This window comes from Scyliorhinus torazame, chromosome 22, assembly GCF_047496885.1.
Source record: "Scyliorhinus torazame isolate Kashiwa2021f chromosome 22, sScyTor2.1, whole genome shotgun sequence".
In the NCBI taxonomy this organism is placed as follows: Eukaryota; Metazoa; Chordata; class Chondrichthyes; order Carcharhiniformes; family Scyliorhinidae; genus Scyliorhinus; species Scyliorhinus torazame.
In genome coordinates, this window is record NC_092728.1 from 90,849,650 (window position 1) to 90,865,886 (window position 16,237).

Genomic DNA, 16,237 nt, shown 5'->3' on the forward strand with positions numbered 1-16,237 from the left:
TTTGACCTCTGGCTGACCCACAACGTCATTGCTAGGGTTCCCTATTTTCACCTCCATAACCTTGTGGCAGCACGGTAGCATTGTGGATAGCACAATTGCTTCACAGCTCTCGGGTCCCAGGTTCGATTCCGGCTTGGGTCACTTGTCTGTGCGGAGTCTGCACATCCTCCCCGTGTGTGTGTGAGTTTCTTCCGGGTGCTCCGGTTTCCTCCCACAGTCCAAAGATGTGCAGGTTGGGTGGATTGGCCATGATAAATTGCCCTTAGTGTCCAAAATTGCCCTTAGTATTGGGTGGGGTTACTGGGTTATGGGGATAGGGTGGAGGTGTTGACCTTGGGTAGGGTGCTCTTTCCAAGACCGGTGCAGACTCGATGGGCCGAATGGCCTCCTTCTGCACTGTACATTCTATGATAATCTATGACTCCGCTCCTACCTAGGCTCATCAGCTTTGAAACTTCTTCCATCCTCTAGACTTGACCGTTCTAATGACCGACCTCCCTCTATCCTCTGTAAACATGGGGGGGGGGGCGGAATTCTCCGCTGCCTACCGCAGGTAGCGGAGTTCCCGAAGCACTGGAGAAACTCCTATTGGGCAAAAAAGGACGCTGATCCCTTTGTGATGCTCCAGTCCCCCACTGGCAGTGACAGCGAGGCTCGCATCCCATGCCAGCGGGAGGTTGCAAATGGGGCTCTTGTATCCTATTAACAGCTGGACACCGGATTCTCCATGTCTCCGTGATGCTCTGGCCCCCCTGGACCGGGTTTCACGGAGGTGTGGGTTGATGCAAGTATTTGCCAGCGTGGCCCTGACTTGGTGGACCTTGCGGTGGGCCAAGGGGGTAGGCATTTAGTGTGGGTGCCCTCAAAGTCCATCGCCAGAAGGCCTCCTCCCCTGCACAATGCAAATCCTGCCCACCCCACCCCCAGCCCCCCATCAGACTCTCACACCAGACCCCCTCCAAAACCCTTCCCATCAAAGACCCTATCAGAACTCCCATATCGGAGATTGTTTATTTTAATTTCTCTTCACACTTGACTGCATCTCAAATACCATGCTTTGAACCTAACCTCAATATTTATAAACATCAATGATTGACAGCTCCTGACCACATCAAAAGCAGTTATGTGCTTTCTGCTGCAAAAAAGAGGAACTTAACTCCTGGATATTTATAAACATTGAGGTTAAATTCAAAGCAGTTTAATTGAGGGTATTCAAGTGTGAAGGGAAATTAAAATAAACAATCCAGACACCTGGCTGTCTGGAAGGTATTACCCTGTCAATTGCAGCCCACTAAAAGCTTTTTCTCTTTTGAAAGTTAATAGAAACCTTGCAGATCAAAGAGTCTGAGGGGGCTTAATGCCGTGTGATGGGGTTGTGTCTTTTTATGAAGTAACAACTGTTGCTTTCTACACCTCTGTTTGAGGCAGCAGGTGTAAGGGACTAGTGAATGAAAAAGTAGTGATTTTTCACTGTTTCTGCCTGGACTGCTCTTTAGCTTTCAGAAAGGGGTGACTGATGGAGGGGAGGTCTCTGATTAAGGGGGAGGTCACCTTCATGTGTGCGTTATGTGGGGTGGTGACATAGAAATTTCCATGGGGATGGGGTTCGGGGGCAGTATTTGCATGATGAGTGGGGCAAGGTTGGCCGAACCTCGCTATCGGGCCACCTGTTCAAAATGGTGGCCCAATAGCAGGATTTGGAACGGAATCCCTGGCGTTCCCTGCCATGCCTAAATTTACATGACAAGAGAAGTTGACTTGCTTCTGGGTGCCATTCCTCGTGCCAGCGCAAACCAGAAGCGATTCTGTTCCGGCAAGAGAACAGAGGGCTGAATTCTCCACCATCAGGATTCTCCGTTTTGCTGGTTTCCCGAAGGTGTGGGGCTGCCCATTGACCAGCCGGCGAAACGGAAAATCCCAACGGCATGCCGCACCAGAAATCTGGTGCGACGGGATGGAGAATCCCGTCCCTGGTCTCCCAAACAGAGAATCCAGCCCCATCATTCAAAATTCTGTTGCCTGTTTCCTAATTTGGACCAAATCCCATTCACACATCATCTCTATGCTTGCTGACTTACATTAGCTTCCAGTTAAGCCATGTGCTGATTTTAAAACGACCATCCTTGACTTCAAACCCTTCCAGAGCCTCATCTCTGACTATCTTTGCAAACTCCACTAGCCCCAAACCCAGCTCCACAACCAAGATACCTGTTGTCCTCTAATTCTGGCCTCTTGATCAACCCATTTGAATCTCTATGTCTTCAGCTGACTGGGCCCGAAGCTCTGGAATTCCCCTCCCTGAATTTCTCACCTCTTGTTCTCACTTTTCTCCTTTAAAACACTCCTTAAAAATACCTAATTAATCAAGCTTTTGGGCATTTTGCCTAATATCTCCATATGTGTGGCTCAGCGCCATATTCCTATGTGGAATGTTTTGGCGCACTTTATTATGTTAAAAGTGCCTTGGAGGGGTTGGGGGGGTACTGCTTTTAGTGGTTAGTAGTATGTGGGATCAGAGTTCAGAGCACTCGGAAGATATTCCCACCAAAGCAGTGGGATATAGGGTAGAGAATTAGTACTCTTCTCACCTTCACAATTTGATGTGTACACCCTCACAATTTAGTGCTGCTAAACATATACCACCCATTGTTATGATATCTTCACCTGCTTCCGGTATTCCCTTTAATATCTCATACCTACCATTGTCACTGGTGCATGTAGAGCAGGTAAGTGGGACAGGAAGAAATCAGTTATTTAGTTTGAGGTAAAGGACATCTGTGATTGATATAAATAGGGGAATTACCCAGCATCAAGGGAAAAATGGGTGGACTCTGGGAATGGTGATTTAAGAGGAATGGTCTAGTGAGCAGATGAGAGCAGTTTAATGTTTGCATGCGTGCAAAATGCAATTCTCTTGTATTTTAGGCAATGACCTTCTCTCAAGGATAAGGCCGTGATATAATTCTTCCTTGAATTTATGTTAATTTGTTCAATGCATCTCTTTGGAAATGACAAGTGGACAGAGCTCAGAAGCCGATTTCAATTCTCTGAATCATAGCGTTACATTCTGTGAAGTGGACTCACAGTCCCTTCTGTGTCTGTGTTCCTTTGTTAGTAATAGATTCGCCCCTCAGTAAAATATTTTGGACTTTCTCAGCATCCTCCTCTGCTTAGAACATGAACAATCCCCTGTGTATTTATCGAAATTCAGCAGATTCTTTCCTCCCATGATGTTGAGGCAGAAAGTCCTGGTTTCACCCACATTCTGCTGGGATCTTTTTGTTAAACTACAAAAATAACTTCAGTTATCGTAAAATAAAACCCCAAGAAATTCTGCGGCACAGTGCAGAAACACCTGTGGTCACTTTAATCTGGCAAGAAAATGTACAATATACAAATTACATGTGGAAATAAATTAATATATAAACCATAAAGTCACAAGGTACAATGATGTAAATCATATGAATACACATTAGTATAATTCCTGTTTACTTTTTATGAACCCTTAAATGGTGATTGTTAAAATTTGAAACATATAAGAATTAAGGTACAAAACTATTCATAGTTTGGGAGAAAAATCAAAGGATTTCATACCCAAAAAATATGAGAAATCTGATGTGTGCATTTGCATCAAATGTAGATCCGAACAATAAAAGGCTATTTTTGCGGCAAAGGGGCCCATGCCCCAACTCTTGGCACCTTACCATGTCTTCTTCAGCTGTTTTGTTTCCTGAAACACCCAAGGTTCACCCTGATTGAGGCCAACCATAGTAATAAAACAAATTCTTATCTTTCATCCCCAGGGCAAGAGGTCCAATTGGCACATTTGCAAGGCTGAAACTCGCCTGCATTAAATATTTTATACAACAATGCAAGCGGCACACCCAGCAGTTTAGGTATTGTGCCCTCAAAATGGGATTTTGAAAAATAGGCATTTCTATTTGCTGTCAACATTCTATTGAAATATCTCAAGTGCGTTTTTACCTTAAACCTACACCCTACTGCTTTGAAACAGCAGCTGTTCTTCTTTTTGTAATCTTTGTCTTCAGATTCATCAAGCTGCAAAAAAGTTAATTAATCTATTAATAAATAGTACTTATGTTCCATTCCCTTCATTTTGAGTCCAAGCAGTTTGAAGTTATGGCTCTAGCTGGCTACTATATCAGGGAGGGCACATTGCAGTTTTAACATAAAACTCAGTAAAATAATAATTTTTATTATTGCCACAAGTAGGCTTACATTAACACTGCAATGAAGTTACTGTGAAAATCCCCTCGTCGCCACATTCCGGCATCTGTTCGGGTACACTGAGGGAGAATTCAGAATGTCCAAATTACCTAACAGCACATCTTTGGGGACTTGTGGGAGGAAACCGGAGCACTCGGAGGAAATCCACTGGGAGAACGTGCTGACTTCGCACAGACAGTGACTTATTGTCATATTTCATTCACAATGTCAAAACAGGATAGTCTGAGCTGAGAAAACCAAATTACTGTCAAATTAGTTGCATGCAGTAAATTTGCATCCATTGGGAGGCAGGCTATGACTGACAAAACCTAACTTCTACAATGTGATTTTAACCCGGTTTCTGAATTTTTAAGTCAGATTTCCAGAAATGTTGGACAAACCAGGACACAGTTTCCTCCACTGAGGAGGGATGTAGAATACAAACTGTGCCGTACATGGAAGGTGCCCATCTTTGACATCATTTTAATACAAGTAGAACATTGAATAATTGAGAAGTATTTCTTTATTACCCTTACACTGCATTGTAAGAATTAAAATGACAGAGGAGCCTTAGTTTTTTTTACTTCGAACCCAGTACCTTTGCATCTGGTAGTTTCAGCTGTCCTGACATCCGCACATCCATCTTTGCTTTATGACTGTTACACTCTATGTACACATATGTTGTATGAACCTGTATGAGCAAAAGCATGGTTAGAAACAAGACAAGTTTCCAAGCTGCTGTTGTAAAGAAACTTATTGGTGCACCATTTGTACTCTGTTCATGCAGTCCGTTTCATTCAAGCCAGCCTTTACTGGAATTCCAGAAAATCAACTGGTAGCATGGTAATCGTACTTCCCCTACTGCTCTCCTGTACAGACTGCTCTTTTCCACTTGCGTACAATATTACCTGATCACAAGAGTTCCTCCGTCCAGCTCACCAAAAGAGCACATTAAAATATATAACTGAATCCATTTTGGTCTATTTGAAACTCCTAAATGTCTGCATGCAATTGGCTATCATCTCCACAAGAATTTGTGTGGTAAGTTTTGTAGGCCAGACCAGGTAAGGATGGCAGATATTTTCCCTTTTAAAAAAAAAAAAATTTTTTATTAAAGGTTTTCATAAAATATCAATAACAAAATGAAAAAGGAACCCAACAGGGTTAAGTACAAAACACAGTCCAGAAAAACAACCCTCCGTACCCCCCTCCCCCCTGTACATAAATAATAAATTAACATTAACGCCCCGACTTAATACAACAAGTATATACACCCCCTCAGACCCTCCAGTGTAAATATCAAAAACAAAAAATAAAGTGACCCCCCCGACCCCCCGGGTTGCTGCTGCCATCGACCAATGTCTACCGCTCTGCCAGGAAGTCTAAGAACGGTTGCCACCGCCTAAAGAACCCTTGTACCGACCCTCTCAAGGTGAATTTCACCCTCTCCAACTTTATAAACCCCGCCATGTCGTTGATCCAGGATTCCACGCTTGGGAGCCTCGCATCCTTCCACTGAAGAAGAGTCCTTCGCCGGGCTACCAGGGACGCAAAGGCCAGAATTCCGGCCTCTTTCGCCTCCTGCACTCCCGGCTCCTCTGCCACCCCAAATAGTGCGAACCCCCAGCCCGGCTTGACCCTGGATCCTACCACCCTCGACACGTCCTCGCTACGCCTTTCCAAAATTCCTCCAGCGCTGGGCATGCCCAGAACATATGGGTGTGATTTGCTGGGCTCCCTGAGCACCTAACACACCTGTCCTCACCCCCAAAAAAACGACTCATCCTTGTCCCGCCCATGTGTGCCCTGTGCAGCACCTTAAACTGTATGAGGCCGAGCCTCACGCACGATGAGGAAGAGTTCACCCTCCCCAGGGCATCTGCCCACGTCCCTTCCTCAATTTCCTCTCCCAACTCCTCCTCCCACTTACCTTTTACCTCCACCACCGAGGCCTCCTCCTCCTCCTGCATCACCTGGTAAGTTTCCGAGATCTTCCCCACTCCCATCCACCCTCCCGAGAGCACCCTATCCTGTACTCTGTGTGGCCGTAGCCGCCGGAATTCCACCACCTGCCGCCTGGCAAATGCCCTGACCTGTAAGTACCTGAAGGTGTTCCCCGGGGGGGAGCCCGTACTTCTCCTCCAGCTCACCCAGGCTTGCGAACTTCCCGTCCACAAACAGGTCCCCCAACTTTCATATCCCTGCCCTGTGCCACCCCGCAAACCCTCCACCTGTGCTTCCTGGGGCGAACTGGTGGTTCCCCCGTAATGGGGTCCCCGCCGAGGCCCCCACTTCCCCCCCTGTGCCGCCTCCACTGCCCCCAAACTTTGAGGGCAGCCACCACCACCAGGCTCGTGGTATACCTCCTTGGAGGTAGCGGCAGCGGCGCCGTTGCCAGCACCCCCAGACGCGTACCCACACAGGACACCATCTCCAGCCTCTTCCATTCAGCCCCCTCCCCCTCCATCACCCACTTGCGCACCATCGTCGCATTGGCGGCCCAGTAGTATCCACAGAGGTTGGACAGCGCCAGTCCCCCCTATCTCTACTCCTCTCCAGGAACACCCTTCTCACCCTCGGAGTCCCTCGCGCCCACACAAACCCCATTATACTCCTGTTAACCCACCTGAAAAATGCCTTCGGGATAAACACGGGGAGGCACTAGAACAGGAACAAAAACCTTGGGAGCACCGTCATTTTGATTGACTGCACCCTACCCGCCAAGGACAGCGGCAACGCGTCCCACCTCTTGAACTCCTCCTCCATTTGCTCCACCAGCCTTGTAAAATTAAGCCTATGCAGGGCCCCCCAGCTCCTGGCCACCTGGACTCCCAGATACCTGACGCTCCTCTCTGCCTTTTTTAGTGGAAGCTCACCAATCCCCCTCCCCTGGTCCCCTGGATGAACTACGAACAGCTCGCTCTTCCCCATGTTGAGCTTGTACCCCGAAAAGTCCCTGAATTCCCTAAGAATCCTCATTACCTCTGGCATTCCACCCACAGGTCGTCCACATAAAGTGACACCCTATGCTCCTCCCCACCTCGCACCAACCCCCTCCAGTTCCTTGACTCCCTCAATGCCATAGCCAGGGTTTCAATCGCCAGTGCGAAGAGCAGGGGGGATAAGGGACACCCCTGTCTCGTCCCTTGGTGTCGCCGAAAGTGCTCGGACCTCCTCCTGTTTGTGGCCACACTCTCCATCGGGACATCATACAACAGCCTAACCCACCTGATAAACCCCTCCCCAAACCCGAATCTCTTCAGCACCTCCCACAGGTACCCCCACTCTACCTTATCGAAGGCTTTCTCAGCGTCCATCGCCACCACTATCTCCGCCTCCCCCTCCCTCGCCGGCATCATGATAACGTTCAAAAGCCTCCGCACATTCGCGTTAAAATGCCTCCCCTTCACAAACCCCGTCTCGTCTTCATGTATGATCTGCGGCACACAATCCTCAATCCTCGTGGCTAAGACCTTCACCAGCACCTTGGCATCTACATTTAGCAAGGAAATCGGTCTGTAAGACCCACACTGCAGGGGATCCTTGTCCCGCTTCAGGATCAAGGAGATCAGTGCCCGGGACATCGTCGGGGGCAAAGCCTTCCCCTCCCTTGCCTCATTGAAGGTCCTAACTAACAGCGGGCCCAACAGGTCCATATATTTTTTATAGAATTTGACCAGGAAACCGTCCGGCCCCGGTGCCTTCCCCGCCTACATGCTTCCTATCCCTTTGACCAGCTCCTCCAGCCCAATCGGGGCCCCCAATCCCGCCAGCAGTCCCTCTTCCACCTTTGGAAACCTCAATTGGTCCAGGAAGCGGCCCATCCCTCCCTCCTCCCGTTGGGGCTCAGATCGGTACAATTCCTCGTAGAAGTCCCTAAAGACCCCATTGATGCCAACTCCACTCCGCACCACACTCCCTCTCCTGTCCTTAACTCCCCCGATCTCCCTAGCTGCGTCCCGCTTCCGAAGCTGATGCGCCAGCATCCGGTTTGCCTTTTCCCCATACTCGTAGACCGCCCCCTGGGCCTTCCTCCACTGCACCTCCGCCTTCCTGGTGGTCACCAGGTCGAATTCGGCCTGGAGGCTACGCCTCTTCCGCAACAATCCTTCCTCGGGCTCCTCCGCATACCTCCTGTCTACCCTCACCATCTCCCCCACCAGCCTCTCCCTCTCCCCCCGCTCCCTCCGCTCCTTGTGGGCCCTAATGGAGATCAGCTCTCTCCTCACCACCGCCTTCAGTGCCTCCCATACCATCCCCACTCGGACCTCCCCGTTGTCGTTGGTCTCCAGGTACCTCTCTATACTTCCTCGGACCCGCTCGCTCACCTCGTCCGCCAACAGCCCCACCTCCAAGCGCCACAGCGGGCGCTGGTCCCTCTCCTCCCCCATCTCCATGTCCACCCAATGCGGGGCGTGGTCCGAAATGGCTATTGCCGAATACTCAGTATCCTCTACTCTCGCTATCAGCGCCCTACTCAAGATGAAAAAGTCGATTCGGGAATAAGCCTTATGGACGTGTGAGAAGAATGAAAATTCCTTAGCCCCCGGCCTTGCAAATCACCAAGGGTCCACCCCTCCCATCTGGTCCATAAACCCCCTCAGCACTCTAGCCGCCGCCGGCTTCCTACCCGTCCTAGACCTGGAGCGATCCAGTGCTGGATCCAGCACCGTGTTAAAGTCTCCCCCCATTATCAGGCCCCCCACTTCCAAGTCTGGGATCCGACCCAACATACGCCGCATAAAACCCGCATCGTCCCAGTTCGGGGCATACACATTGACCAGTACCACCGTCTCTCCCTGCAACTTACCACTTACCATAATGTACCTGCCGCCATTATCTGCCACAATGCTCAACGCCTCAAACTTCTTTCCCACCAAGCTCGCCACCCCTCGATTTTTGGCATCCAGCCCCGAGTGAAACACCTGACCTACCCACCCTTTCCTCAATATTACCTGGTTTGCCACCTTCAGGTGTGTCTCCTGAAGCATAACCACATCCGCCTTGAGCCCCTTCAGGTGCGCGAACACGCGGGCCCGCTTGACCGGCCCGTTCAGTCCTCTTACATTCCAGGTTATCAGCCGGATCAGGGGGCTACCCGCCGCCCTCCCCCGCCGACTAGCCATGACCCCTCCTCGGCCAGCCATGCACCCCCACCCCACACCCGGCCCGTTCCCCACAGCGGCATATCCCCGTCTTGACCCCCCCCCCCCCCCCCCACTCGCTCCAGTTCCTCCTTGACCATAGCAGCAGCAACTCGATTCTGTTCTAAGCGCGGGAAACAACCCTCGTTTCTCCGCCCCGGCCCCGCCCCCTCCCGTCTTCAGCACGGGAAAAAGCCCGTGCTTTCCACCTACCCGGCCCCGCCACCTCTGACGCAGCTCCTTTTACAGGCCCGGTCCCCTCACCCCTGACTCGGGCATCCCCCTCTCCTGCGGGGCCCCATCTCACTCCAAGAGGCCCCCCGACCAACCCAACCAAAACAGTACCCAACCCGCCCCAGCCACCCTCACCGACCCAAAAGAGAAAAAACACAAAGAAAAAGAAACCCGGAGCAATACAAAGGCCCCCCTCTCGAAACAAAAATAAACATAGCATATCAGCCGCAGTCCCCAATCGCCCGTCCCGACCCTCAATCTGTGTCCAAGTTCTCGGCCTGAACAAAGGCCCATGCGTCCTCCGGGACTCAAAATAATGGTGCCGGTCCTTGTAGGTGACCCACAGTCACGCCGGCTGCAACATGCCAAACTTCACCCCCTTCCTGTGCAGCACCGCCTTCGCTCGATTGTACCCGGCCCTCCTCTTCGCCACCTCCGCACTCCAGTCCTGATATATCCGAACCTCCGCGTTCTCCCACCTGCTGCTCCTCTCCTTCTTGGCCCACCTAAACACACACTCTCGATCGACGAACCGATGGAACCTCACCAGCACCGCCCGCGGAGGCTCGTTAGCCTTGGGCCTCCTCGCCAGCACTCTGTGGGCCCCTTCCAGCTCCAGGGGCCCCTGGAAGGACCCCGCTCCCCTCAGCGAGTTCAACATGGTGACCACATAGGCCCCCCACGTCCGGCCCCTCCAGCCCCTCTGGGAGACCCAGAATCCGCAGATTCTTCCGCCTCGACCGATTCTCCATCTCCTCGAACCGCTCCTGCCATTTCTTGTGGAGCGCCTCGTGCACCTTAACCGCCTCATGCACCTTTACCGCCAGGCCTAAGATCTCGTCCTCATTGTCAGAGATCTTTTGTCGAGCCTCGCGGATCGCCACTCCCTGGGCTGTCTGTGTCTCCAGCAGCTTATCAATAGACGCCTTCATCGGCTCTAGCAGGTCCGTTTTAATCTCTCTGAAGCAGCGCTGGATACCCTCCTGCTGCTCTTCCGCCCACTGCATCCACGCTGCCTGGTCTCCGCCCGCCGCCATTTTGTCCTTCTTCCCTCGCATCTTCTTCGGGTCCACCACCACCTTTTTTGTCGCCCCGCTCCTAGTTGAAGCCATATACTGACGGGGAGCTGTTGTAGACTCCTTCCCACACCGGGAAACGTCGAAAAAGTGCCGTTGGGGGCCCTGAAAAGAGCCCAAAAGTCCGTTTTTGCGGGAGCCGCCGAATGTGCGACTTAGCTCCGCATAGCCGCAACCGGAAGTCCCGCAGATATTTTTCCCTAAAGGACACTCGTGAACCAGATGGGCTTTTACGATTTCCACACAGCACTATGGAGAAAGGCTGACAGTTATTTATTTTTTCTTTAAATATATTTTTTTATTCTTCTCCTTTATCGCATTTTCTCCCAAATTTACACCCATCAACAATAAACAATAATCAGTAACAAATATGTCAATCCCCATATGAATAACAACGATCCCATCCTCCCACCAAAACCCAAACATTAGCCTGTATGTTCACACAAACAAATGACAAAAAGGAATTAGGGATCACCCATAGTCGCCATTAACACACACAGCCTCCCTCCCCCAACCCTCCCACCTGCCCCCCCCAAATAATGTTCGATGTTATCCAGTTCTTGAAAGTGCATAATGAATAATGCCCATGAATTGTAGAACCCCTCCATCCTTCCCCTCAGTTCAAACTTAACCTTTTCAAGAGTCAAGAATTCCAACAGGTCCCCCCGCCACGCCAGGGCACAGGGTGGAGAGGTTGCTTTCCGACCTATCAGGATCCCCCTTCGGGCAATCAATGAGGCGAAGGCTACAACATCTGCCTCCGCACTCGTTTCCAACCCTGGCTGGTCCGACACCCCGAATATGGCCCCCTGAGGGCCCGGGTCCAGTTTTACGTGCACCACTTTAGAAATTACCCTAAAAACCTCCTTCCAGTAATCCTCTAGCTTTGGACAGGACCAAAACATATGAACGTGATTAGCGCCCCCCCCCCCCCCCGCAACGTTCACACACATCTTCTACTCCTTCAAAGAATCGGCTCATCCTCGCTCTCGTGAGGTGTGCTCTGTATACCACCTTCAGCTGTATCAGTCCCAACCTCGCGCACGAGGTGCAGGCAGACACTCTCCGGAGTGCCTCACACCAGAACCCCTCCTCCATGTCCTCTCCCAACTCTTCCTCCCACTTTGCTTTGATCCCTTCCAGTGGTGCCTTCTCCTTTTCCAAAATAGCTCCGTAAACCGCCGACACTACCCCCTTCTCCAGTCCCCCTGTCGTCAGCGCCTCCTCCAGCAATGTGGAGGCCGGCTCCACCGGGAAGCTCTGTATCTCCTTTCTGGCAAAATCTCGAACCTGCATGTATCTAAACATTTCTCCCTGCTCCAGCCCGTACTTCACTTCCAGCTCCTTCAATCCTGCAAACTGACCCCTAAAAAACAAATCTTTTATTGTCTTAATCCCCTTCTCCCATTTCCGAAAATTTCCATCCCACTTCCCTGGCTCTAATCTGTGGTTCCCCAGAATTGGCATTTCCCTTGACCCTGCCTACAACCCGAAGTGTTGGCGAAACTGCCTCCAAATTCTCAATGAAGCTATTATTACCAGACTCCCTGAGTATTTCCCTGGGGCCATCGGGAGCGGTGCTGTTGCTAGTGCTTTCAATCCCGACCCCCTGCACAAATTCTCCTATATTCTGACCCACTGGGAATCAACCCCTCTGACCCAGCTCCGCACCTTCTCCACATTCGCCGCCCAGTAGTAATACATCAGGTTCGGAAGACCCAAACCCCCTGCCTGCCTTCCCCTCTGTAGCAGCACCTTTCTAACTCTGGCCACCTTCCCTCCCTATATGAACAAAGTAATCCTTCCCTCAATCTATCTGAAAAAAGCCTTTGGCAGGAAAATCGGCAGGCATTGAAAAATAAACAGAAGTCGTGACAACACGTTCATTTTTAACCGCCTGTACCCGACCCGCCAGTGACAGAGGGAGACCATCCCACCTTGCCAGATCAGCTTTCACTCTCCCCACCAAACTAGAAATGTTGTACCTGTGGAGCCCCCCCCCCCCCGCTCCCGAGCAACCTGCATCCCCAGGTACTAAAGTGAGTCCCTGCCCTACGGAATGTCAGCCCCCCCACCACAAAATACTCACTCTTGTCTAGATTTGGTTTGTACCCCGAGAAATACCCAAACACTCAAAGCAGCTCCAATATTCCCCCTATCGACACAGTCGGTTCCGACACATTGTTGCTAACTTTTGGTTGGTTCAATTGGCTCTGTTTTATTACCTTTGCTCTCGAGTCGCCAGGTATCTTTATGATACCGCCACGAGATTCAAGTCCAAGTAATGATCAATGACTCAATACACCAATTAGTAAGATTCAAATCAAAGCACATTTATTATACACAGTAATCGCTACTCATGCACAAATTCTACTTCTAAGCTACTTCTACAACTAACAGGCCTATACTTAGCTTCGGACTGGCCCACCAGGTCAGGGGAACAAATGGCCTTTTGTTCGGGTTCTGAGTCTGCGGGATTCGAAGTTGGTACGGATTGGTAGCTAGGAGCGCCTATCTCGTAGCGAGCGTTGACTTAAGATTTACTGGATCTCGGCGGCAGCTGCACCGGTCACTGTCAAGGGTTGGTTCGCGTTGCTGAGTGACCCGGTCAAGAAGAACGATTTGAACTTGGGGGCTTAACTTTATAGTTCCCAGGGGCTTCCCGCCTTTCAGGGTGGACCCTGTACCTGGTTCTAGGTGATTGGACTTCGTTCCAATCGCTTGGTTCGATTTCTCGAATACTGGAGCGGTTCCCTGATCAATGGGCGGTCTTGAGGTGCCCGTTAACCTCTTTTGTGTTGGCTCCTGCTGGCGCCGGGGAGTCTGGCTTGGCTTTGTTTATCCCAAATGTTTTGATTGTTCCCAGGGATTGCTCATTAGTATGTAGATGGCTGCTACATTATTATGCCGATGGTCGCTGGCATCGATGCTGTCTGGGCTTTTGCAGAGTTTAATACACAGTAAACTTGCACCTGCCAGTTTCTGCCTGTGTTGGCTGAATTTCTCTTCAGCCTTTGCTGTGCTCCATTTCAAATCGGGACTTGGCCAACTCAGGTGGCTACAACGTATAACAGCAAGTCATCGGCATATAAGGACACCCTATGCTCTATTCGCCCCCCCCACTATTCCTTTCCCTACCTCCGAACTTCACAATGCGATGGCCAACGGCTCAATCACGAGTGCAAACAGCAGGGGGGACATAGGACATCCCTGCCTGGTCCCTCGATGGAGAGAAAAGTATCTCGAGCTGATGTTGTTTGTGAGGACACTCGCCTTCGACTCCTTATATAGTAGCTTTACCCAGTTCACAAATCTTGGGGCTGACAGTTATTTTTTAAACGCATCTTCACACCCACACTGTTTTTCCCTTTGGGGAATAGTGGGGAAGTGGTAGGAGGATTCAAGAGCCGATTATCAGCCTGTTGAACCGCATTCTGAACACTCCTTCCATGGCCAACGAGTCCTGGTGTTGGACTTGAACCGAGAGCTTCTGGTCCAGAGATAGGGACACTACCACTGCGCCACAAGACCTCCTACACAGTGTCGCACCATCAGAATAGAGATGATTGGGCAATTTTGTTTGCTTTCTTGTTTGTTGAGTAAATAAATTGTGACACATGCTTTCTGCAAATCTGCCATAAATTCCACCATGTCCTCCATCCGTTGGCTACCAGTGATGACAACAGATACTCCATGAACAACTAGGCGGCCTGAATGGAAACAGCACTTCATCACCAAGAAAAATAGCGAAAACAGGATGAGGTTTTCAAGTGCTTGCAAAACTTGATATACAACCAAGTGCTGGGAATTTGTTAATAAGCAGCTGTATAGGCAAACTCTGTGGTTTAGAGCTTGCACTCTCTAATGATACATACTTTGGCATTGCTTCAACTCTAGATGAACGATAAGATGAATCCTTTCCCACCCCTAGCTGGTCTACCACATTCTATCCTTTGTAAACCTGAGCTCATCCAAAACTCTGCGGCCAGTGTCTTAACTTGCAGCAAACACTATCTCCTCTGTACTCGCTGACTGGAGACATTTGAACATTTTCATCCTGGTTTTCAAATCCCTCCATGGCCTTGCCTTCCCTCTTTCTCAGTAATCTCCTCAAGCTCCACAACCCTCCACGATATTTGCATCTGTCTAAATCTATAGCCCCTTCAGCACCCCAATTTTAATTGCTCCACCTTTTGGTGGCTGCGCATTCAGTTGTCTAAGCCCCAAACTCTGGAGTATTCTCCCTACACCTCTCAGCCTTGTACCTCACCTTCCTCATTTAAGACACTCCCAAACCTACATCTTTCATTAAGCTTTTGAAATGAAATGAAAATCGCTTATTGTCACAAGTAGGCTTCAAATGAAGTTACTGTGAAAAGCCCCTAGTCGCCACATTTCGGCGCCTGTTCGGGGAGGCTGGTACGCGAATCGAACCGTGCTGCTGGCCTGCCTTGGTCTGCTTTCAAAGCCAGCGATTTAGCCCAGTGTGCTAAACCAGCCCCTTGATCATCTGACTTAATATCTCCTTTTGTGACATGGTATCATATTTTGTTTTGCAATGCTCCTGTGAAGTGCCTTGGGGTGTTCATTATGTTAAAGGCAATATAGAAGTTGTTGTTATTAATAAATGACTCATTAAAATGTTGATTCACCTCAGTTCAGTAAAGAAACTTCCTCAGTCACTTTAAAAAAAAACTATTGTTATGGATGCCTGGTCAGCTCTCAACAGTGGCTAAGTTAGTGGGTCAGATCCATAAATTTTTTAAGTTTTAATGCGGTGCGGAAAGATTAATTCATTCCAGGAGTGATAACAAAATAAACAGGGCTTGGTTATTTTATAAACCAAAAGAAAAGCAATATTTACAGTTTTAAACTTCAACCCTAAGAATAACTGATTACATGTAGTTTCTTATCCCTAACACACACGTTCCCGTTAAACATCACTTCAAAGGAACATACAGCTCTCATTCCACTTACACAGGAAGGCAAAGGTGATATTCCTGCAGGATTGTGGCGTGGGATACCACCGGTGACCCCGCTGACTACACCTGAGGGAAGTGCACCCAACTCCAGCTCCTCACAGACCGCGTTAGGGAACTGGAGCTGGAACTTCAGATCATGTGGGAGGCAGAGGGGGTGATAGAGAAGAGTTACCCAAGGTGCAGGACAAATATAGCTGGGTTACAGTCAGGGGAAGGAAAAGGAACGGGCAGACAGTGCAGGGATCTCTCACAGCCATTCCCCTTCAAAACATTTTGGATGCTGTTGGGGGGGATGACCTACCAGGGGAATGCCCTAGTAGCCAGGTATCTGGGACTGAGACTGGCTCTGTAGCTCAGAAGATAAGGAGGGAGAATAGAAAAGGAATAGTATAGTAGACTCAATGGTTAGGGGAACGGATAGGAGATTCTGTGGTCGCGAACGAGACTCCCGGAAGGTATGTTGCCTCCCGGGTGCCAGGGCCAGGGATGTCTCGGATCGAGTCAACAGGATTCTTAAGGGGGAGGAGAAACAACCAGAAGTCATGGTGCACATAGGCACCAACAACATAGCTAA

The 16,237-nt window shown here is 49.9% G+C and overlaps 1 protein-coding gene across 1 annotated transcript in view; it reads right to left on the minus strand.

Moving 5' to 3' along the window:
- Positions 1-16,237, minus strand: part of LOC140399201 (TNF receptor-associated factor 1-like) — a 73,685-nt gene that overhangs the window by 26,554 nt on the left and 30,894 nt on the right. The window contains exons 2-3 of the mRNA XM_072488557.1: positions 4,826-4,918; positions 3,985-4,059 (exon numbers count right to left, since the gene is read on the minus strand). Of these exons, the coding sequence (XP_072344658.1) occupies positions 3,985-4,059; positions 4,826-4,870 (120 nt within the window). The 5' untranslated portion in view covers positions 4,871-4,918. The remainder of the gene's footprint in view (positions 1-3,984; positions 4,060-4,825; positions 4,919-16,237) is intronic.